The sequence below is a fragment of the Sus scrofa genome, chromosome X (genome assembly GCF_054392235.1).
Source record: "Sus scrofa isolate SSC_HxYL_T2T_F1_AM1 chromosome X, Sscrofa_HxYL_maternal_Yorkshire_Landrace_v2.0, whole genome shotgun sequence".
Taxonomy (NCBI): Eukaryota; Metazoa; Chordata; class Mammalia; order Artiodactyla; family Suidae; genus Sus; species Sus scrofa.
In genome coordinates this window covers 134,526,603-134,548,273 of record NC_139401.1, presented here as the reverse complement: position 1 = coordinate 134,548,273, position 21,671 = coordinate 134,526,603, and the positions used below count along the sequence as shown (strand labels likewise).

The window sequence follows — 21,671 nt, the reverse complement described above, 5'->3', positions numbered from 1 at the left end:
GCAGCCCCGAGCCGAAGCGCTAGGAACTACAGCCGCCTCTGCATCCCCGTGCAGGCTGCAAGGGAGGGCAGGCTCGGAATCCACACCTACGAAGCTGGGCCCTGACTTCTCATTCTTGGGAAGACCCGCCTCGTACCCAGGCCTGCCCCACGGCCTCTGGGTCTCTGCTGCTGGAGCATGAGTCTCCACAGGCCCAGTACGGAAAGCCTCTACGAGGGACTGGCATCCAGGCTGCTGCCTCCCGAAGCGAGGCACCCACCTGGCCGTCTTCCCCAGAGGCAGGCAGATGGGACGACCCATCCCCTGGTCCCGCCCTCAGCCCTCGGGGGATTCTGCTTCCTTCCAGGCCCATCTCAGGGCCACCCCTGCTCTAGCCTTTCTGGCCTCCGGGCCTCTACGTGCCCGGCCCCACACTGACACCTAGTGGACGGACAGTGGCTTGCAGTTCCCAGCCCTGCGCAGCTGTGACTCCTGCAGCCCCTGGGGGCGGGGGTCAAGGGCGCCTCCGGGGGGCAACTAGAAGGGCCCGGGGAGGCTTGGGGTGAGGCCCCTTCGGGGTGGGAAAACTGACAAGAGGAAAAGCCCACAGACGCACCGCCTTGGCACGATCCCTGAACTAGGCCACGACCGCGCCCATTGTCCTCCCCGCCCAGCAGGTGCCGCAGCTGTTCCTGCCCTTCTCCCGCCTCACGGTGCCCGGGCCGCCACGGCTCAGGTTTCTGGAGGCCGGGGCCTCCCAGTTGGGTGTGTGGGAGAAGCTCAGGAACTCAGCTCCCAAGCCCTGCTCCCTTGACCTACAGGATGTATGAAAAGTAGGGTTATTACTAGGAAAGTTCTTGAACCCTTAGTCTCCCAGACACCCAGGGTCTCCACCAGCCACCCCCTCCCAGGAAAGGGCACTCAGAGTCAGCCGCACACACACGCCCAGATTCTCCCCAAGCGATGCCAGGCCCTCGGGGCCCCTTCCCCGGAGCTCCCGCGCTCCTCCCTCCCAGCCTGGCCCTGGGCCTTGGGTTGACCTTGGTGCCGCTGCCGCCCGGCCGTGCTTCTCTCTCCCCGCCCTAGACCAGCCCCAGGCCTTGGCCTTCCCGTGGGCCCGGGGGTCTGGCTGGCTGGCGCGCCCAAGTGCTCATGGGGGCCATGGAAGGCAGCCGCAGCACCTCACCTCTGGTTCTGGGCACCCACTGGGCCAGCAGGCCCCTGAGGTGGCCCAGGTCCAGGGTGCAGGGGCAGTGGCCGTCCGGTTGGCATGGACACAGATGGGCACCCTGCCCAGAGCAGAGGCCAGATGCCATCGGAATTGGATCAGGACCACATCGTGTGCTCTCGGCTAATCCGCTCCCTCCTTTCCGCGACCGCCAGCGGAGGCCAGACAGGGGAAGGGCTGGGGGACGGCGCCCCCGCTTGGCCTAAGACCTGGGTTCTCTGGCTTCTGGAACCCTCTTGGATGGCTAAAAAGGCGGAGCCCCTTGACATGCTGAGAAGACAGACTCCTCGCCTCCTATAGAGCCTGCACCACCCACCCCAGCCTCATCACCTCCCCCAAAGCAGCCCCAAGGCTGCCCGCCTTGCCAGGGGCTTGGCGTGTGGCCTCGGGCGCAGCTAAGAGCACCCCACCACCAGGTCAGGCCATTGTGTCTGAGCAGGAGCACGAGTGTCCAGATGAGAACTCCGGGGCTTTGAGGGCCCAGGGTTGCAGCGGGGATGCAGACAGGGCTCGGCTGGCTCCCTCGGTTGGGGCCGGGCCACCCACCTGGGCACCTGCCCTTCTCCCTGCCCGCCCTTCCACGGGCACCGGGCGAGCTCCAGAGCCACTGTGGCAGAATCGGGCACGTTCCCAGGGGCCTTGACATTTTAAATATTTAACAAGGCCTGACAGGCAGAGGAAAGAGCTGCCAGCTGAAACCCATCTGCTTCCTTTTATCTGGGAGAGGCCAGAGCCCTTGTCACTAAATGGCCCTCTACCCCAGCCTCCCCCCATCCCCGGCCAGTCCCAAGTCCAGGGGGTGGGGGGGAGGGCGGGTGGGCAAGAAGGGGTTAAGGAGAGGGATCCTCTGGCCTGGAGCCAGGCCATCCGCCCCGATCACACGCCTGCACAGGCCGGGTCCCTTTAGAGCACAAAGCAGCAGAGACCCAGGCGGCCCCTCCGAGCTCCCAACCCAGCTGGGTGGGTGCCCTCTCACCGGGCTCAAGCCCACCTTCTCTGGGGTGCCATTTCCTCTCCCCGCTTCGGGCCAGGCATCACCTGCAGGCGGATGGGGCCAGGGCACAGGGAGACGGCCAGGGCCCTGGGTGGACCAAGATTTGGCGGGCGAGACGGGAGCTGATGAGATCAATCAGTGTTGGCTGGGGACAGGCCTGGCACCGGGCTGGGACAGCCCCAGTAGCCCTGCCAGGGAGGTGGCAGCTGGGCCAGAAAGCACTCCAGCTCATGGCATCTGGGGCCAAGCCTGGCTCCTGGGGGTCGCGGCCCAGCAGCAGACCCAGCGGGCAGGACGGGGGAGGGCTGGGGCAGGGCGGGGCAGAGGTTGGCCTGTCGAGCAGGGGAAAAGGGCCACGGGGCAGAGGTGGGGACCCAAGAACCTTCGAGAGGACACACCGCAGGCTCCCTAGAGGTTCCGTGCCACCTCCACTCGGCAGTCCCCCCCCCCCCCGCCACGGCCCCCAGCCCAACCCCCCCCACAGAGGCCCGAGGCCCACACCCCTTCCTTCTCTTCCTGCCCCCTTAACTGAACAACGGGCTGAGCACATGGGGGACCGGGAACACGTGGTCAGGGGCTGCCCTGCAAGTTCGAGGGACCTTCTGGGTTTTCCGTTGGGGGCCCGGCCGCCCGCCTGCGCGACGCGGTGCCGGCTTCTCCCACTCGCATCTCTGTGCCTCGATTTGTATTTCATCCAAAGAAATGACGCGGGTGGGAACTGCTGATTACGGAGGCATCTCCCACTCGGGGGGAAACCGCCGCCCAGGGAGGACACGGGCACAGTCGTGGTCGCGGTCAAGAGCGCCCTGGGATGGTCTTCAGGGAGGAGGCTGGGGCAGCGCGGGGCTCTGCACCCCCCGCGCATGCACCGCTCTGCGGGAGGACTTACCCTCGGTGGGCGAGGTCTTCAGCCTCCTGCAGAGCCCGCCCACGTCCCCGTAGGCTTCCTGGACTTTCTGCAGCGCCTCAGCCCCTCGGAGCTCCATGAGGGAGCGCAGCTCAGCCAGCGTGCACCCAAAGCCGCCTGCATGGGGGGCTTCCCGCTGCTGCTGGGCTTTGGGGTGGAACTCGATGGAGCTGTTGGCCACGTCACCCATCCTGGCGTTGGGAGAGGAGGGCGGTCTCACAGGTGCAGGCTCAGCTCGGGGCAGGCAGCCACCTGACGTCCCAGCGCCTGGGTGAGGTGCAGCCGAGGTGGCAGCGGGGACGTGGCCAAGCACAGACACCTGGGGAGAAGGAGGTGAGAAGAAGCCCAGGGCACAGTTGAGGTGAAACCAAGGTCCACGCTTCTGGAACATTGTCTACTAATTTGCACTCAATCCGAAAAGTGACTTGCTGAAGGCAAAATTCCCCTCCCAGGCCGGGCCAGGAGCCCTCATGCCCTGCCAGGCCCATCTGCCAGGGCAGCCCACGCCCCCCTCCCCGTCCTGCCCCCTGTGAGCACCCAAGCTGGAGTGCTTGCCACGTATGTGGAAGGAGGCAGCATCTCCAGGTGGGGACCTGCTAGCAGGAGCCAGCCTGGGCTACGGAGGCTCTCACCGCCTCCCCCCTGCCCCCCCCCTCCGCAAGCCCATCTGGGACCCCAGGCTGAGCTGGGGGCCATGTGTTGGGATCAAGCAGTGGCTGATCTTGCCCTGGCGCGGATGGGTTACCTGTGCCCGTGCCCACTCTTGCCTGATTAAGCCTCGCCCTGGGCAGCCGGCATGCTACAAATCCCTGGCCGCGGCCGTCTTCTGGCCTGGCCTCTGCGACTCACGGTCTCAGTCCTGGGGCTGTGCAGGGGGCCAGGGAGCAGGCCAAGCCATGGACGGAGCCGGCACTAGGTCAAGGCTTGGCGCGCACGGTGTCTCTGCTGCCCTGAAGGTACCTGGGGTCCAGGGCAAGGAGGGGAGGGGGAGAGGGAGGGGGCAGAGAGGACATGAAGGGAGGGGGCGAGCGGGAAGGAAGAAAGAGAGGAAGAGAGGAGCGCAGCGAAGAGACAAAGGGAGTGGCAGGGGAGGGGCAGAGGACAAAGCAGAAAGCAGCCACAGGTCACTGGTGACTTCTCCGTCGCCCTGCCCCGCAGCACGGGGCTACCCACTCCACTCCTCACCGTTCTGGCCCGCAGATGACAAAGGAAGGAGCTGGGGTCTGCCCGCGTTAAGAGCAGGGCATCATGAAGTTGTCGCCCTTCTCACTGTCCCTACACGCCGCCGCCACCCCCACCCCCACCCGCCCAAGGAACCGCGGGCACCCTGGCTGCCCCACCCCCAGCCTTCACGGAGCTCTGCTGGCGAGGACCACGAGGCCTGCTGGGCTGCCCCGTCTGGGGCCCCTGGCTTCTCCTGCTGCTCCTTCCTCACCTCGCCTTCCCGGCTTGCGGCTGCGCATGAGTGGCAGCATCCCCCAAGGCCATGCATTAAGCTCCCAGGACTGAGCTAGTCTCAGCGAACGTGGCCTTGGCCTTCACACCAGCAAAGAAGCCTCCTGGCAGCATGGCTCGGTTGAGCCCGATCCCTCACCTTTGGGGAAGCTCCTGGCTCAGAAGGATCCTCTTGGAAGCGGAACTTGGCCACCCATCCAGGTTTCTGATCTAGAACGGCCCACGGAAACACAATAGCCCAGAGCCTGTGGCCTCTGCTCTCGGGAGAGCCCCACCTCGGGGGCCAGCAGACCCGAGGAGCAGGGATGGCCACAGCCCTCAGGGGATGAGAGCCAGGTCTCTGGGCAACAAGGTCCATTTCCTCATGCCACAGGCCCGCGAGACAGAAAGGCACCTCGGAACACGGCTATGCCAAGCGAGCCAGGTTTTAAAAATCTGGGCACCCAAGTGTTAACGCTGCCGGAAGACGTGGGAACAAGATGGCAGACGTGCGAGTGCACCAGCCTCTCCGCTCCCACGCCTCTCCCCGCCTCCTGTCCTTCCTGTTTGCCATCTGACCCATCTTCGCCGAGCATCTACTATGTGCCCGCGTGGGCCATCCAAGCGGGGGACAGAGGGGTGGGCCGGACTGAGTGAGTTCCCGCGCTCTCTGTGTGGCCGGGAGACGAGTACCCAGCAGGTGCTGCTGGCAAAAGCGATAAGAGAAACAGCCGCCGAGCGATGGGGGCGCAGCTCCAGGTGGGGCCAGGGCTGGAGGGGCCAGCCATTCCGGGGGGGAAGAGGGTCCTGACCCCGGGAAGGAGGCAGGTGGTGGCGGGCAGTGGAGGGAAGGGGGCTGCAGGAAACGGAGGCTTGGCCAGGTGAAGTGGCAGAGCCACAGGGACCCCAGGTCTCCTGCTTCTGACCACAGGCCTTGGCCGGCCGTTTCCAGAGCCGCTGGAGGCTGAGATGGCAGCTTTCAACTGTCACCCGCGCTCCTGAGTCCCCTCCAGGTGCCTCCTCCCCGCCCTTCTCGACCCGGAGCTCCGGACCGCTGCCTCGCTATCCCCAGCATGTGTAGTGCCCTGGATGAAACTGGCAGGGCCGGGCTGCCGGGAGGGTAGGGATGGGGTGTGGTTCGTCTGTGCGGGCACCAGCTTCGCCTTCGGCCAGCCTCGGGCCCACTAACAAGCACGGACGCCCCGGTGAACTGGCCTCCTGGGCTCAGGCAGGCAGGGTTGCCAGGAGAGGACCAGCCAAGGGGCGCCGTGAGTTCTAGGAGGGCAGGGGCACCCAGCAAAAACCTGAGTCACCTGTCCCTGAGCAGAATCCCCAGCTCCGACGTGGGCAGCGGCAAGCATGCACCCAGGGCTCTGATGCCCTTGGCGGGCAAGCCATAGGCCTGCGCTCCCAGACCTTGGAAATTCAACCCCGGGGCCCCAGGGACAAGTTGGGTGCCTGCACCGCCTGTACCGGGCTGCCTCCCCAGGCCTTCTTTCTAAAAGGGAAGCCCGCTGAGCGATGCTGTTTCTTTGGGCCTCTTTCATCCTCACGGCCTCTCCATCCACTCAGCTCCTGGGGGTGACCCAGTATCGGCTTATACTTGGGTGGGCTCTTGGGCACCCTTACACACCCACAGAGCCCACGTGGCCAGACAAAGATGCCCGCTCCTGGGAGCAGGGGCGCCTTGCAGGCGGACAGCGCAGCACCCACCTTGCGCCCATAGCCAGGGCTTGCCCGGGGCAGCTCCTTCCTGCCCTTCCTGTTCCCTGCCCTTGTGCCCAAGTGTGGTCTGCCCTCCATGAAGCAGCAGCGGTGGCCCAGACAGAGCCACACCGAGTCCTTGAGTTGCTGCTAAGGGCTGTGCTGTCATGGCAGTGGCCGACTGGGCCCAAGGTGACTCACGGTTAGGCGGGGGACTGGGCAGAGAATCGAGGCCTAGTCCTCTGCTGAGGCACAAAGCTGCCTGCCCTCATCACAGCCCTCGGCTGGCCCTGCTGGCCCTCCACACACCGCTGCCTACCACCTCACGGGGCTCCCTCTGGTCGGTGGCTGGTCACCACCCTGCCCTGGTCATCATGCGGCCGGTTCAGGTGCTGTCTGTCACTCGCTCTGCCTCCGAGCTGCACCGGCATCCAGTCCTCTCTTGTCCCCTCAAACAAAAGGCCACAGCCTTCAAAGGACCTTCTGGCTCCTGTCCTGCGCCAGCCAGCCAGCTATGGCCCATGCCCACCTGCCCTGCATGCCGCCCATGGCCCGGCCCGCCCGGCCACGGCCCAGAGCCTGGCCAGCACATCCTCCTGCCCTCCCCCGATGGCCGCCGATGAATCTAAATGGCTGTTCGAGTGGACCGTTCTCCAGAAAGGCCCTGCCCAAATGGGCTGGTGCCCAGGGCAGAATCTCACAGCCAGTCCCGTGCCCCTCTGGAGCCACTGCAGCCACCTGTGAGTGCGTCCTTCCCGCTCTTGGGGGGGGGGGGGGGCGGGCGGCGGCTCTTCCAGGCGCGAGAGGCCGCGGGAAGTCCGCTGCACGGTCAGCCCTGGGTGGGGACAGGGGCCTGGCTGCTGTGGAGAGCCCAGGAGCCTTGGGAGCGGGGACAGAGGGATGACAAAGCCAGAACGCTGCAACCCCGGCTCTGGGAGCCCTTCAAGTCGAAGGCTGTGCCTTCGTCAGCTCCACGGGCCACTGGGCACAGAAGCCACCAGTAAAATCTAGGTCTATCTGGAGTGACTGCTGGCCGCTGGCGTGATCAAACTCGCCCTTCCTCTTGTTTCCTGGGTTCTCTGCAGGACTGGGCCGCGGGCTTCTTCCGTCTGAATAAGGACAGCAGCCATCACTGAAATGGCCAAGAACAGAAGTGCTGCAGGCCTGACAGAGACTTTCCGGCCTGGGCTGGCTGCCGAGAACGATTTGTAGGCACCGAAAGGCCAGGGAACATACCATTTCTGTACTCTTTCATCTCTCCAACCTTAATTGGCTTAATTGAATTGAAAACCTCTACAGAGGGGGGCTCAGACCTGCTGGCATCTGCTCCATCCTGGCCCACACTGGCCAGCACTGGTGGGGTGGCCAGAGCAGACCTGCTGTGGGCTCCCGGGCCCGCCTCCTCCGCGCTCTGTGACTTTCAACAGGCTGCTACCTCAGGGGGGTGCTGGGCGCTGCGGGAGGTCGCCGAAGTTCAGGCCTGGACATCGTGACGCCTCCTGCCCCCAGGGCCAGTGTGACTCATGTCCACCCAACCAGAAAGCCAGAGTCCTTGTCCCCCTCCGCCCGCCCTCCCCGGCCACCCCTAACCGGCTCTGGGGGCTCTCCCGGCACCTGTGACTTCATCTGCCTGGATTCCCCACGTCGCCTGGTTGAGCCCCGCCCCTCCCCCCCGGGGGGGCCCTGGGCAGCTGGGAGTTCCGGAAGGAGGTGGGGGCACCTCTGTCCCCCAGGTGCCCTCTCCACGGACCCTGCTTCAGAGGCTTCCCACAGACGCCCGAGGAGAGGGGCACACCACCCGGGCAGCTCGGCCCCTTGGCTGCCAGGAGAGAAGCCTGTGGCCCGGTGCCTTTACGGGGGCACAGGATGGAGGACCAGTCCCAGCGCCGCCCCCGAGTCAGAGGTCCTAAGGTATTAGGATTCGCCACCGTTCACACTTGCGGAGACACAGTCCCACGGCAGCCGCCGTCCAACACCAGTTTGCACTCGCTGAGGTTCATGTGGGCATCTGTGCCCACACTGGCGACTGGGCTTTTGCTCCCTGGGGTGGACGCATCCCAGCTGGCAGCACCAGCTAGAAGTCCCTGGGGCCTCGGCCCTCCTGTCAGTGAGCTGGTGACCAGTCCGGGGGGGCTGAAGTCTGGGGGAAACACCCCGAGACTGGAAAGGAGCAGACGCCCACCACGGCCAAGTCCCATCTCAGGCCAGGTCCCGGGGCACGGGGCGCAGCAGCCTGACGTGCCCTCGCAACAGACCCAGCGCCAGGCGGACCCACGGCTGAGCAGCAGGACTCTCTGTGGGGATTCCTTGAAACGGCAGTTCCCTCTCTCCACCTCCAGGCACCCAGAACCCGGGCCGGGCCCCGGGGACCCCAGCAGGAGGAGAGCGGGGCGCCCCCTAGGCCGTGGCCTCCTGCCAGCAGGGTGGGGCTGCAGGGGAGCAGGGAGCGAGTGCCCTGACCTCCCGGCCTGGCTTGATCGGGGCAGCTGAGGGGGCAGCCGAGGACGGTGGCCGGCACCCCCTTCGCCCTTGACCGCCCACGCCGCCCCTCCCCGACCAGGGCCTCTCCCTCTTGTGGGCCCTGCCCCTCCCCTCTGTTTGACGCACCTTGGCGACCACCCGGTAGGGGAAAGGAGGGTTCCAAGGACGAGGCCTGCTTTCAGCCTGGGAGGGAGGGAGGGCACCCGGGGGGAAGGAGCCGAGGCAGAGAGAACAGCCTCATTAATATTTCAGAGGCACCGTCACTGCAGCTCTTGGGCCCTCACAGCTCCGCCACTTGCGCTAGTGGAGGGAGGAGGATGGGATAAAAGAAGGAAATAAAACAGAGAAAACAGATTTAAAGGGACAGCCCAGCCCCCTGCTCCATTCCTCCCCCCCTGCTCCTGGTACAGTCTGTGCGCACGCCAAGCGGCTCTCAGGGAACAGCTCTGGGCAAAAACAATAACGGCAGCAAAGGGTCAGCCACCACCACGGCACCCTGTCCCCAAACTCCCGCACATACCTACACACTGGCACCTTCAGCCGCAAGGGCCTGTCATGCTGTGACCAGGGCACCCGGGCCACCTCAGGGATCCACCGGGGGCTGTCGGCGAGGCCGAAGGGGGCCTCCTACCCTGTGCCCGGCCCAGACTCCGAGGGCTGTCCGAGGCCAGCTGGAAGACAGGTGCACACGCTGCACACTGACGTTCCACTAGTTCGAGTCCATTCAAGGAGGATTCCAGACCCCAGAGAAACCCGAGTCTAGATTCCTGGAGGCGGCAGGGGCCAGGCCTTACCTGATCAGCATCTCTTGCTGATGGATGTCTCAGTGCCTGAGTCTAGTTAGAGCAGTAGAAGGCAGGCTTCTACCCCAGCCAGAAAGGGCAGCCCTGGGACTCTGTAAAGCTCCCCCAGAGGCTCCAGAAAGGACCCAGACTTCTCCAGTTAAAGACGACGGGCCCGAGAGGGAACATAAAATGGGAAACCGCATGGCAGCTCCTCAAAACCGTAAACTTACAGTGACCCCAGGACCCAGCGATGCCACATTTGGGTGTGTGCCCCAAAGGACCGGAAGCAGGGTCTCCAAGAGATCTGCACGCGCGTGTTCACAGCAGCGTTATTCTCAGGGGCCCATGTGCAGAAGCAGCCCGAGCCCCGTCCATGGACGAATGGGTAAAGGGAGCGTGGTCCCTCCGCACGGTGGAACGTCATTTAGATTAAAAAGGAAGGACGTTCTGACACCTGCTACAACACGGACGGAGCTCGAGGACGGCGTGCTGGGTGACATCAGCCTGTCCCAGACAGATCCTGTGTGATTCCGCTGGGACGAGTCCCTAGAGGAGCCGGATTGCCAGGGACAGAAAGTAGGATGGGGGGCTGGGGGCGGGGGCCGGGGCTGGTGTCGAATGGGGACGGTTTCCGTTGGGGTGGAGGAGCAGGTCTGAGGTTGGGTGCTGGGGGCCGCACGGCGGCGTCGATGTGCTCCACGCCCCCAACTGCGCACCGAGCAACGGTTGAGATGGTCCGTTTGACGTTATGTGTCCTTTACCGCAATGAAAACACCAAACAGGCCCTACTGGCCCTTGTGTCCAGAGTAGGCTCCCAGGGTGGCCCGGGACACACAGTGACCGCAGGAGTTCCAGCCCCTTGATGGGCACATCAGCTGACGCTTCTGCCCATGTGGATTTCAACTTTCGGAAGCAGCCCCTTCCTGAAACGGAAACCTAAGCACACCTTTCCGTGGCCCCACCCTTCAGCCTCGGGGGCCTCAGGGGCCTCGGGCACCACCCACATCCAGCCTCAGCTGGGTGCTTGCCCTTCTGGGTGGCAGAGAAGCGGATGCCCTGAGAGGCTGGGCTTGCTGGCAGCCAGTGCCACGGCACTTGCGGGCCCGCTTCAGCGAAGTGCGGCCCTGAGGGCCTTCCCGAGCGCCCCTCTCCCCTGGCTGCTGGGATGCACTTCCTCAGAGGCTGAGCCCACCCTGTCCCCAGAGGGAATCAGAAGGGATGGACCAGAACCCTGGCGAAGGTTCTGTGTGGACAATATGGCTTCAGGAGGAGCTCGTGGCAGAGACTTGCTAGACTTTCCCTGGTTTCTATTCCCTTCTTCCCACGTCGTATTTTAATTTTTAGCGAGGCGTCTCGTCATATTCCAATTCCGGTACAGCTACGGAGGATCACGGGACCGTGTCCTGGCCAATGGGATGTGAGCAAAAGGGACAAGCACACGGGATGTAGCCAACCTCAGGGTCGTGTCCTTAACGGGAAGGATGTGTTCGCCCCCGCCCCCTCCTCCTTCCTGCTGCTGGAAAGCTGATGTGAGGCCGGGAGCAGGAGCAGCTATCCTGCTCCATCAGGCACACAAAACCCACGTGTCGAGGATGGCAACACCACTGAAGGAGCCCGGATCCCTGAGTCTCTGTCTCCTATCACCAGGTGCGACGCCTGCCTTCCCTGCATGACCGAGGCCAGCCCTGGTTCTGGGACAGCCCTGACACTTCCGTGGGCTCCCTGTCACCAACGTCTTTTGATATTGCCCTAGAAGTTCTAGCCAAAGCAGAAGACAGAACCAGGAGACTACTGGACAGGAGAGTACCCTAGCCCTGACCCTGACCCTGACAGATAGCCATCTGGTCACCAGCAACACCGAGTGCCCCTCTCTGTGCCAGGGCAGAATGCCACATTCCCTCTGTGCTCCGAGCCTCCGCGGCGGGAGGAGCGATTATATGTACTTTAGAGCTGAAGCTGCTGAGGCACAGAGAGGTTACAGAGCTCACTCACGGCGAAACAGCCAGCCGGGAGCAGAGGCCAACATGAACTCAGGCGGTCTGGCTTCAGAGACGTCTACCCTGCTCCTCTGCCAGGAGACGGCCCAGAAAAGCCCAGAAAAGCCATGAACACATGGCGAAAGCCAATTCAAAGAGTTGGGCAAAGTGACTAGACAGGAAATCTGTCCCCGTAAAGCTCAGGGCCCGTGGGGGCAGGGGCTGCAGTCAGGCCTGGCTGTGTGAACCCGGGAAATGGGTCCTTGTTCCTCCTGCCGGTGTTGCTATGACGTCCGAAGACAGGGCGCCACCGCACATGCACCGAGGCGGGGTCTCTCTCGGGGGCTGGCTTCCCTGGCTCCCTGGGGGGTTTCTTCACGCTCGGCAGCCCTGTCTGCAGCCCAGCATTCGCAGGCCTCTCAGATCTTTCCCCGTTTTGCCAGCCATCGTCAAGCTGGCCCAGGCCCGAATCCCTACTAGAGAGCACTAGGCACTGCCGGGAGCTGGGGGGCAGCCGGCTCCCCAGGATCCTGCTGGAGGAAGTGCACACTCCCCCATGGGTGCCCCTGGGTCCCTGAGGGGAGCTGGAAGCCTTTCTCTTGCTGGGGCCTTGAAGCATAGTAACGGGGTCACGACTCGACCCGTGGCGGGGGCGGGGGGGGGGGAGTCATTTGTTTCCTGCCAGAGAAGGCGAGAGAGCAGGAGTGCAGGAGCGGAGCGGCCGATGGGCAGGCCGCATAATGACACTAATTATCCAATTCCGGCGAGCTGTGTGAGCAGAGCACTGCAGCAGGGAGCCAGAGCCAGCCGTCCCTGCCCCCGCACTCCGGCGGCCACACTCTGGCCCATGCCCCTCCTGCGTTATCCCCAAGAGCAGGTGGCAGCCAGTGAGGTCCCGGGCCTGCCCCGCAGAGCGTGGCCTGGCCTGCGGTCTCAGGAGTGGCAGGGTCGGGGGGACCCAGAAACGCCACGGTTTGGCCTCTGGAGCAGGCCTCCAGCCCCCAAAGGGCCAGAGAATGCACATCTGGGGGTCCGGAGGCCCCACGACTCTGTCCTGTGGGCCTTCGTAGTCTGAGAACACTGGGCAGAATGAGGGCCCCTCAAAGCCAGTCCTCCCTGAAATCCCCCGGCTCTGTCCATGGTACCGCACTGCCCGCTCCTGCCAGCTGCCAGCGCCCAGGCCGGCTCCAAGCCACTGGAAGCAGCCAAGTCCTAAACAGGTAATTAAGGAAATGATAGACAGCTGGAGGCCACGGGACACTACAGGCCCAGGGTGACCAGATAAGGAGACTGCGGGGGCACACGTGTCCTCCTGGAGACAGGCTCCACGGGGGCCCACTGAGGGTCCTGGTGGGGAAAGGGGCTGGCTTCTGGAAGCAGACTGAAGCCCTTGGGAAGACAGTCTTGGAAGGGCTCTTTGGGTGAAGGTCAGGGGCCAGGGGACTGTCAGGGAAAGACCCCCGCTTCCCCGTGGCCAGCAAAAGCGTGCAGAAGGCTGGGCTCTGAATGCGAGACCGTGGATGTGAGGGCTGACGCGGGCTCCAGCTCGGGGGTCTCCGAGGGCTGGCAAAGTGGTCCTCCTTGTGTGCCTCATCGGAGCCAGCTTGGCTAGAGGTCAGAGCCAGGGCCAGTGACCTGGCTCCGTCCCCCACAGCAGCCAGCTCAATGTGGAGACAGAGGCGACAAGGTCCCCATACGGGGACCCTGGGCACAGGCCACTCTTGATCTGGGACATCCCTCTGGGAGGGGGAGAGGCGAGGGTGCTGAGGGGAGCAGAGAAGACACGGTCAGACTAAAGACGGGAGTCCAGTCTAGCTGGCCCTCTATGACCCAGACACAAAGAACTAGCACCAGGGCGTTCGTGCCACCTTTCCAGGCTGACCGCACAGGGCTGCCTGCTGCCAAATGCATGGATGGAGGAGGAGAGAGTGGCCGGGAGTGCTACCCCAGAGGACGCCTGGGAAGCTGCAGCATCCTTACCAAGCTTGACTGGCAGCGACAGCAGGACCTGAAGGTCACCAGGGCACCAGTCGGCAAGGGCCTGGCCACCATCTGAATCACGCAGAGAGTGCCCTGAAAAGCTATTTCTGATGGAGGACCCCACACCCAAATCCGGAAGCATTTCCAGCAGAGCTCCTGCAGGGCCAGGGGGTGTCGGGAGGAGGGGGGTCGTGCAGAGGTGGGGGGCGCCTCAATGGCCACAAGCTCAGGTCCGAGGCTCCTCCTCAGTGCCCCCCACATCACCGCCCATCCCAGACCCAGGCCGGCCACTCCCCCAGGTGCCCCGCATTCTCGTCGGTGGTGCTCGCGGCCAGATGCCCACTAAGGCCCAGAGCCAGGAAGGGGGTGGTGGACGCAGGGGGACAAGATGGGGGGGCGGGCGGGGCTGGTACCCCCTGCAATGGAAGTGCTGCCTTCTGCTCCGAGGGGGCCGGGCCGCCCTTTCCCGCCCACAGCCACTTGGGCCTGTCTGGGGGCTGCCAGAGCAGGGGTCCCGGGGAGCAGCTCCTTGCCCTCTGGGCCCACGGAGGGATGGCCGGGGACGGGGTCGGGGGGGGGGGGGCACTCTCGCTCTGCTCCGCTCCCCAGCGCAGACGCATCCCAGAGAAAGAGTCCGGCCACTGTCTGTGGCCATGGAGGTGGCGCTGTGGGCCACGCAGCCGGGGCCCCGGGAGGGAGGGGTCAGGCAGCCGGGAGTGCCCAGGAGGGCATGTGCCTGGGCCCCCCTGGCCCCGGCGGGAGGGGCCCCCTCCCACGGCAGGGCCACCACTCACAGGGCAGCTCTCAGCAGCATGGCACCCAGGGGTCTGGGCCGCGGGCACCCCTGCCAGGCTCCGGCCCCACACCCAGATGGGACACTTGGCCTCCAGCTCTTCCAGAAGGAGCGGAGGCCCCGGGGCCGGGAGGGGGCATCAGGGACGGTCCCCCAGGCCTGGCGTGGCAGGTTGCGGCCCGGAGGAACGGAGCAGGGAAGCGGGCCCCTGGCCCCTCCCCACGCTGTGCACGCTGTGCCCGAGGGCGCCGGGGGTCGGGCTGGTCCTTCCACCGAGAGGGACCCTTCTTGCGAGCTCGCGCCCCTGCCTCCATCACAACCTGTGCCAGCGATCCTTCGATCGTGGGGACAGAGGTTGGGCGGGGAGCCCAGCACCGCTCCACGGGCCTCGACGCCAGTGCAGGGTTTGTGTCAGGACGCGGGCGTGCGGGGACGGCGTGCGTGCCCGGCCGGCGCTCCCAGGCCCTTTGGGAAGAGGTGACCGTGGCGTCCACCTTCCCTCGGGGCCAGCCCGAGACGGGACCGCACGCACCAGCCTGAAGACCAAAGCCCGGGGCCCTGCGGTCCTGCGCGGCCGGGATGGAGATGCTGCCAGGGCCGCCCGCATCCCCTGCCTCTGCCTTGGTTGCGAGCTGTGTTTTTCTGCCTCTTCATCGGGAGGGTCTGGGGATCCTGGGCCGTCTGGCCACCCTCAGCTACGGGCCTTTGCTTCTGATCCTGTTCTCCTGCCCACACCCGCCTTCCCTGTGTCTCTGTGAGCAAAACCCACAGCATAGAGAGCCGGACGCCGCCAGGTCGGCGGAGAAGCACCCGCTGCTCCGGACTCTAAAAAGCAACAGATCGCGGCCGAGTGCTTGATCGGGGCCTGGACAGATGGTTTGAAAGGTCAGGGGACAGAGAAGCAAGCGAAAAGAGCAAAGGAGTTTTGTTTTGCTTTAAGGTTACCGACGTGGGCCCTGCAGGTCAGGTACCAAAAGAGGCCGGGTGTGAGGTTACCAGCCTGGGTGTCCACGGAATGGGAGAGACAGCCCAGAAACAGGCCCCAGCACACATCAGCCGGGGAGAAATGATTTAACAAAAGAAACAGGGACGGCGGGTGACCACGGCTGGGGAACCTCCCCTCAAGTGATTTCCCAAGATAAATTTCCTTTGGATGAAACAAGGTTTGGCAAATTCCGGCCTCAGGGCCAGATCTGGCCGCCAAGTGTTTCTGCGAATAAAGTTTTATTGGTACGTGGCCACAGCCCTTCCTTTCTGTCGCCTGCCTGCCTTTTGCAACCAGGCGGAGTTGAGCCGTCAGGACAGAGGAGCTCATGGCTTTTGGCAAAGTGGAAAATCTTTCCTGTCTGCCTCTTTGCAGAAAAAGATTGCCCACCCCTGCGTTAAACCGGGAAGCTTCTTAAAAATGCAACCATACGCTCACACACACGGTGACCCAGAGAGGGACAGAAATCGCACCACAAGTTGTGAGAGACAAAGGGTTTATGTTTTGCCTGAAGAGAGGAAAGGGCAACGAGCAGAGAGGATTGAAAATGATGTGCGACACGCAGGCTGAACTGTCACCTTCCCTCACGTTCCAAGTTTATTCAGCCCGCAAGAGAGACACTCGGCTCTCAATAAATACAGCTGAGGAACAGACAAATCGCTTCCCCCAAAGAGCAACGATTAATGAACATGTGGAAAAACGCTCACCCTCGGGAACAATTCAAAAAATAGAAACCGAAGTAGATATTTTGGACCTAGCTATTTATGCCAGGTCGTTTGATTATAATACCTAACGCTGGCAAGGCTGCAGCGAGCCAGCTCTTCGGACGCCCAGAAAAGCCCTTTGGAGCAGAATTTGGCACAATGAGCTTCTGTCTCTCCTCGGGACTCAACCAGCGTCACCTGCCGAAATGTCCAGCTGAGCCCCACGGAGGAGAGCGGAGCCAATCCCACTGCTGGGATCTCCGCAAAGAGCCGAATAATTAAGCCAATTACGATCTCTTGAGAGAATATTATTCAGCCATTAAAAATTGTAATTACAGCCCTGAGGACCGCCCTGATACATCCTGGGTGCTTGAGAAATAGCTATTGAATGAGCGAGTGATCAAGTGTAGCTCCTTCGTTGCTTGGTTCAAAGTCTTTATTTATGCAATAAGCACTTACTGCTTTTCTAATCTTAAAAAAATTAAACTATATCCATTTTGAAAAACTTCATTTAGAAAGGGATTACATTAATAACGGAAATGCTTGTGTGAAGTAAAAAATAGATTACACAATTGTGCCCATGGTACAATTAGAGTAATGTGAAAATAAATATAGCCCATGCAAAGAAAATGGAGCAGAGATGCGTCCAACGAAGTGGGAAACTGGCTGGCATGTGGGTGATAGGATTGGGGGGGGGTCCTATGTCTTCTACTCATTGTTTCTTGAATTTTCGGTAAAGAGCATGCATGTCGATATTTTTATTTAATTAATTTATTTAATTCGCATTTATTTATGTACTTGGGCCGCACCCACGGCATGTGGGCATCCCTGGGCCAGAGGTTGAACCTGCGCCGCAGCAGCGCCCCAAGCTACTGCAGGGACAAAGCCAGATCCTTAACCTGCTGAGCCACCAAGGGAGGCCCAAGGGCATTGTTTTTAAGTGAAAGAGATAAATGCGATTTAAGAAACAACAACAGGAGTTCCTCTGAGGCACAGTGGATTAAGGACCCAGCATTGTCACTGCCGTGGCTCGGGTTGCTGCTGCGGCTTGGTGTGCATTCGATCCTGGGCCCCGAAACTTCCACAAGCAGAGGGTGTGGCCAAAAAGAAAAAAAACGAAACAACAACCTAAGCTGCACGCCAGGGCCCTGGAATCACCACGCCCACCTCTGTGGAGGCACCTGGGCTGGACTCGCTGCCCCGAGGCGTCCACACTCGCTTGACTCGCTCTCTTGCAAGGAGCCGTGGCGGGGCAGCCAAGGGGGTGACCTCGAGATCCTGGTGAGGACTTGGTCTGCGGCCTTGGCCCTAAAGTGGCGCCGGGGGACAGAACCTTCTGGAATTGTGGAAACGTTCTCTACGTGTGGCTACCGAGCACTTGAAATGTGGTGTGCGTCAGAGGAACGGAATTTTCAACTTTATAATTTTATTTGAATCAAATTGCCACTTGTGGCTAGTGGCTACTGCAGGACCTCCTTTCTGAAAATTTTTATTTATTTATTTATTTTTTTGTCTTTTTGCCATTTCTTGGGCCGCTCCCGCGGCATATGGAGGTTCCCAGGCTAGGGGTCTAATCGGAGCTGTAGCCGCCGGCCTACACCAGAGCCACAGCCACGCGGGATCCGAGCCGCGTCTGTGACCTACACCACAGCCACAGCAACGCCAGATCCTCAACCCACTGAGCGAGGCCAGGGACGGAACCCACACCCTCATGGTTCCTCGTCGGATTCGTTAACCACTGCGCCACGACGGGAACTCCCTGCAGGACCTCTTTAAGCACAGCGCTCCCCAAGGACACTGACCACAGCTTCCCCTGGGCACAATTCTGAGTTGGACCCAAGTTTCTGGAAACCTCTTGTGCTCCAACTCCCCGGCTAGTCCCCGGAGGTGGGACTCTGGAGAAACCTCCAGCCCTTGTCCCCTGTCTGGGCCTCTCCCCCTCACCCTGTGGCTCTGGTGTAGGTTCTGCCACCTGCTGGCCATATGACCTTCGCCTCGTCCCCTTCCCAACCGTGAGCAGCCTGGGACACCCCACCCTCGCTCCTCCTCGGGAGAGCCTCTTCCCCCGGCCCTGGTGATGTGTGGGCTCAGATCCTGCTCTCCAGGCGGCTCTCCCAGGCCCACTTCCAGCACCTCCCACCCAACAGAAGGTGCGCAGGCAGGGGAGGGCTTTCCAGCCGGGCACCACTTGGCCTGGCTTCTGCCAGCTTAGCCGGGGCAGGGAAGGGAGGAACAGCAAGGAGCTGGGGCCCCGGCTAAAGCCTTTTGGGAAGACTGGGGGAGGGGGGGTGCGGCGGGAAGGACACACCTGTGCGCTCCAGGTGCCTGCCTGCTGTGCCCAGCAAAGTCACAGTCAGGGCCTGGCTCCCGGGCCCATCTCAGAGATGGCACTGGTGAGGCTGGAAGGTTGGATTTAAGCATCTGCCGTTGGTACCACAGCCCAGCTCTCTGCCTATCGGCGGAGGGGTCAACAGGAAGGCTTTTACCGAAGGGCAGAGAGTTCCCCACCTTGCTTCGGACTGAAATAAATCCACGGAATGTCGTGTCTCTCAGTGGGTAGACGGGGACACAGGTGGCTCAGCTTCTGAGCTGCAGGGTTTTCCCCAGACTGGAAGTGCCCTTGACACTCAACTCACTCATACAACTGCTGAGTGCAGCACAGACTTCCAGAGACGGAGCCAGGGGCTCCAAGCACGAACCAGACTCAGGAACCGAATGGCCTGCCTGCCAATCCTGGTTTTATTGCCTACGGGCTGTGTGACCTTGGGCGAGTTGCTTAACCTCTCTGTGCCTCAGTTGCCCCCTGTGTAAAGTGGGGACAAGGACAGCCGTGGCTTCATTTAGCTGCTGTCTCCCTGAAGTCTGTGCAGGACTGACAACGGCGTCTGGCACAAGACGAGCGCCATTAGTATCATTGCTGTCATCACCGACATGATTTGACGCGCTGGTCACCTCTGACAGGGACAGCAGCCATCAGTTAAATATACACATCCTCAGTTAAAGACAGGAGGCAGAGTGCAACGGGCAGAGAACCCATGTGTGCTGACACCTCGCTCTGTGAGGTGGGAGGAGCAGGCTGGGCCTGGCTTTGCTAAACTGCAAGAGCCCCAGCTGAAGCCCAGCTCTCTAAGCCCCTGGGGGCGCAGGACTCGCTCCCCTTGTCCACCAAGAAGGCCAAGGGCCCTCTCTAAGAGCCACACTGGGGGACGGGAGAGGGCTGCTGCCGACCCGGCGCCCCTGGGCTGCCTCGACCTGGCGCCCCTGGGCTGCCTCCTCAGGCTGTTCCGGAGATGCTCTGAGCCGGAGAGCGCTTGGCCTGGCCTCTCCCCGTGCTCGCAAGCAATTCAACCTCTGGAGCTCCGGCTCCGAATCCAGAAATGTCAGCAGAGCAGGGACTTAGCCAAGGTCACAAAGCCCATCACGGTCGGAGCTGGCACTAAACCCAGGCGCTTCCCAGGCCCTTCTTTGCCCCTGGGGGCCTGCCGCAGCGTCGACATCCCTGCCGCCTGCCCGCAGCCCCCAGCGCGCTCTGAGCCTCCGGGGCTCACTTCCCCGAAGGACTGGCTTTCCTTCTGGCTCTGCGCAAAGCCCCCTCCCACGCCGCCCCACTGCCATCTGCCTGCGTTATCCCCCTTCTGTGCCAGAGCCGCCTGCCCCTTCGCTCAAACCACCTGGCAGCGCTGGGCAGGAACCAGGTTGGTCTGCTGGAGACTGGCTGTGTCCTTGGCCCTCCCTGTCCTCGAGGCCAGCAGCAGGGACAGCCAATGCCCTCAGGCCACAACTGCCCAGTCCCTTCCAAAAGGCTCACTCTCTGGGGGCTGGCTCCACCCTTGGACCCTCTGCCAAGCCCCAGCTGACGCCCTCAGGGGCCTGGGCAGCGGGCCGCCCTCGGCCCTCCCCTCTGCGGGCCCCAGCAGGCAGGAGCTGCCCACTTCCCACGTGGCCTTGGTGTCCTGAGCTGTGACAGGGGGCAACGAACACAGTGGCGCAGAACCGTGCTGGGACCTGGGCGAGGTGCTCCCCCCACCGGGCCCATGACGGTGTCCCCAGCCATCCGCCCAGCCAGTGAACGCAGTTAACACAGGGCCATGTGCCTTCCCCTCTTGGGGCCTCAGTGATCCCATCTGAAAAATGGGGACAAAAATCCAAGCCCTGCCTCCCTCACCGAGTGATTCTGCAGATTCAGTGAGGTCAAGGTCATGTACCCCACAGAAACCTGTGCCCATGCTGAGCCAGGCCTGCGCTGGGCATCCAAGCACCCAGTGCAAACTCGTAGCCGGCCCCTGCCTTAAGATGCTCCCAGACTAGCGAGGGAGGGGTGACTGCGGTGGGTGGGGAGGGCACAGAGCCAGTGGGAGAATGAGGGGCTGCCTGCCGGCCTAGCGCCCAAGTCCTTGCAGGGAGCCAAGGGACACTGGGATGGTTCGGGCCAGGCTACACTTGACCCTGTGGCTGGCAGAGACCCACTGTAGGTCAGCGGCCCGGTGGCCTCACATTTCGAATACGGAGTGGCCCCCTCCCCTGCCCCCAGCCCGGGAATGTCAAGGGCCTAGCTGAGGGGTGCTGGCCCTGCCCCACCCCTGCAGGGAGGTCTCCACACCCTCTCCCGAGCCCCCAGCAGCCCCTCAGCCGGGGCTCTCCAAAGCTCCCTCCACTCCAGCCCTGCCCCGGGCCGTGCCCCCCTCCCCATCTGGCCAGGCCACTAAGCCCTGAAGGGACAAGAAGGAGACCAGGTCCTAGAGACAGAATCGGACTGTCGTCCAAGGGGGAGACCCAGAGCTCCCTCCTCTGGGCGATGCCACAGCAGCGCGCCACATTCCAGAATCCTGAACCCGTGAGAAAACTGAGGAGCCGGTCTGAGAAGCCATCTGGCCAAGGTCACACAGGTGAGGAAGGGGAGGACAGCTGTGCCCAGAGGGATGGAGGAGGAGTTACCCAAGTGTGGCCGGGGCTGCTTGCCGCTGGCCCTGCTGATGGCCGGCCGCGGGGTCCGTGGGGCGGCTGTGTGGGCATGCGGGGGACAGTGTGGGAACGTGTGAGGGTTCCTCGGACTGTGTGTCCGAGAAGGATGACACAATGCGAGGGCGAGGGGAGGGGGGAGGGGGTGCCAAGAGGCTCCGAGAAGAAGGTGCGTGCGCGCGCACAGCCGTCCCCAGCCCAGGCCCGGCGCCCCGGACTATGCCCGCCCGGGACCCCGCCCGCAGCCCCCGGCGGCCTTTTTCCCCAGACGCAGATGCGCGTGCGCGCAGGATGCGGGGCGCAGGGTGCAGGGTGCGGGGCGCTGCCCGCCCGCCCGGGGCCCCGGGGGTGACGCGCGGCCGCGGCGCCGCAAGGACACGCAGGCCAGACGCGGGGCGCAGGTGCCACGGGCGGGGACCCGTGTCCCCCCCACCTGCCGGCCGCGCCACCTGCCGGGCCGCCCGCCCCGCCCGCGCCCGCGCCCACCCTGGCAGCGCCCGCACGCCCAGGGCACCACTTACCCGGTCATGGGCACGGCCGCCGGCGCGGCCTCGGTTCCGGCGGGTGCTATCGCTGCTCGCTGCGGGGCGGGCGCCCGGCGGGCAACGATCCGCTCCAAGGACGGAAAGGCCCCGGCACAGGACGGCCAGGCCGGCGGCGCGGGCGCGACCCTCCGCGGCAGGCGAGGGCTGCGGCCGGGTGCTCCCCACGCTCCGCACCGGCGGCGGGCGACGCGGCGCGCTCGGCTCCAGCCGCAGCTCT

The 21,671-nt window shown here is 63.4% G+C and overlaps 1 protein-coding gene across 50 annotated transcripts in view; it reads right to left on the bottom strand.

Annotated features, from left to right (window-relative positions):
• ATP2B3 (ATPase plasma membrane Ca2+ transporting 3) overlaps positions 1 to 21,671 on the bottom strand; it is a 55,952-nt gene extending 34,281 nt beyond the window's left edge. For 15 of the 50 annotated variants that reach the window (XR_014834779.1, XR_014834771.1, XR_014834772.1 and 12 more), the window contains exons 1-4: positions 21,431 to 21,671; positions 4,703 to 4,773; positions 3,876 to 4,068; positions 3,091 to 3,427 (exon numbers count right to left, since the gene is read on the bottom strand). Coding sequence is in view for 33 of the 50 variants with exons in the window: in XM_085006829.1 (XP_084862955.1) it covers positions 3,091 to 3,298 (208 nt within the window). In the remaining 17 variants the exon portion in view is untranslated. Of the gene's footprint in view, positions 1 to 3,090; positions 3,428 to 3,853; positions 4,069 to 4,293; positions 4,550 to 4,702; positions 4,774 to 21,430 lie in introns of those variants that run through there. The other 35 variants (XM_085006848.1, XM_085006842.1, XM_085006845.1 and 32 more) reach the window with 8 other exon arrangements.